Source organism: Diadema setosum, chromosome 9 (assembly GCF_964275005.1).
Source record: "Diadema setosum chromosome 9, eeDiaSeto1, whole genome shotgun sequence".
In the NCBI taxonomy this organism is placed as follows: Eukaryota; Metazoa; Echinodermata; class Echinoidea; order Diadematoida; family Diadematidae; genus Diadema; species Diadema setosum.
In genome coordinates this window covers 38,937,487-38,938,614 of record NC_092693.1, presented here as the reverse complement: position 1 = coordinate 38,938,614, position 1,128 = coordinate 38,937,487, and the positions used below count along the sequence as shown (strand labels likewise).

Here is a 1,128-nt window from a genome sequence, read left to right as displayed (position 1 = left end):
CACTGGCATGACAAAAGTATTGCAAAATTCACATACTCTGTACATATGCTCACCATTGTAACTGTGGACGTAATGAATACATAATGTCTGATTATATACCAGTATTGGGACAGTTTTCACGAGGTCTTTTCCTTCTCGACGGGGGGTTCAAAGTGGAATGCCCGCATTAGAACGACTCCTCCAAAGGCAAGCAGGTAGTGAAACCAGTCAATCTTCCTGATTCCAAAAAGTTCGCCTGATGTTCCCACTGCACCAGCCATCATATAAATCATTGCCCCAAGCATACCAAATGGATTCCGTTGTATAAGACTGTAAAGTCCAACTGACAAGATAGCTGAGGAACCAATTATTGTCGTAATTCCAGAATCTACGACGTTAGGGATCTCCATGGAGAACTTGACGATGACGTATGCCACAGCGAGACCAACGTGGCCCGTGGCAAGGAGTCGGGCTTCATACTTGCGGTAGAAGCCACCTGCCATCAGGGCCAGTCCAACAGTCCCCGCCAACCAGCTCATGGAGGCGTGGCACTGGACGATATGTTCACTTGGATTGGCCGAGCCGTAGCGCACTGTACCAAAGCCAGCTGCCACTGACATGACGAGAAATCCAAACGCCCCAATCGTGTTGATGGGCAGAATGGAGACTGCCGTCCCAAATGACGTCAGTGAGAGGATGAAATCAGAAACAGCAGTGCTCAATTCCATCTTGTGAAGTTGGATTCACGATGACAGCTTCCTCAGAAAAAAATCTGCAACCAAGGAAAAAAAAAAGCTGATATATTAAAGGGACTGTATAGTACTGGTTGAGGTGGGGATTCATGTTTTGAACATTCCTAAGTGAGATAATGAAAAGCCTCTTATGAAATATGAAAGAGCATGTAATTTTAAGAAGGATTCAACGTTTATTTGATGAAAATTGGTTTTCAAATGGCCGAGATATCCAAAAAAAGTGCTAATAATAAAAGGCGACATGCCACAACTTTATTAGGATCTCTTTGTTTCACCTTGTTTTTGGATATCTCAGCCATTTCAAAACCGAATAAACTTTTGATACCCCTTAGAACTGCATGCTCTTTGACATCTCATAGAGTGGTTTCTGAATATCTCGCAAAACGTTAAAAGCTAA

The 1,128-nt window shown here is 43.3% G+C and overlaps 1 protein-coding gene across 1 annotated transcript; it reads right to left on the bottom strand.

Annotated features, from left to right (window-relative positions):
• On the bottom strand, positions 1–707 carry LOC140233473 (uncharacterized). The gene has a single exon (XM_072313592.1). It carries the CDS (start codon positions 705–707, stop codon positions 117–119), a length of 591 nt encoding a protein of 196 aa, XP_072169693.1. The 3' UTR covers positions 1–116.
• Positions 708–1,128: the final 421 nt, after the last annotated feature.

Coding starts and splice junctions, on each gene's coding strand:
- LOC140233473 (XM_072313592.1), bottom strand. CDS start 707: ATGGAATTGAGCACTGCTGTTTCTGATTTCATCCTCTCACTGACGTCA.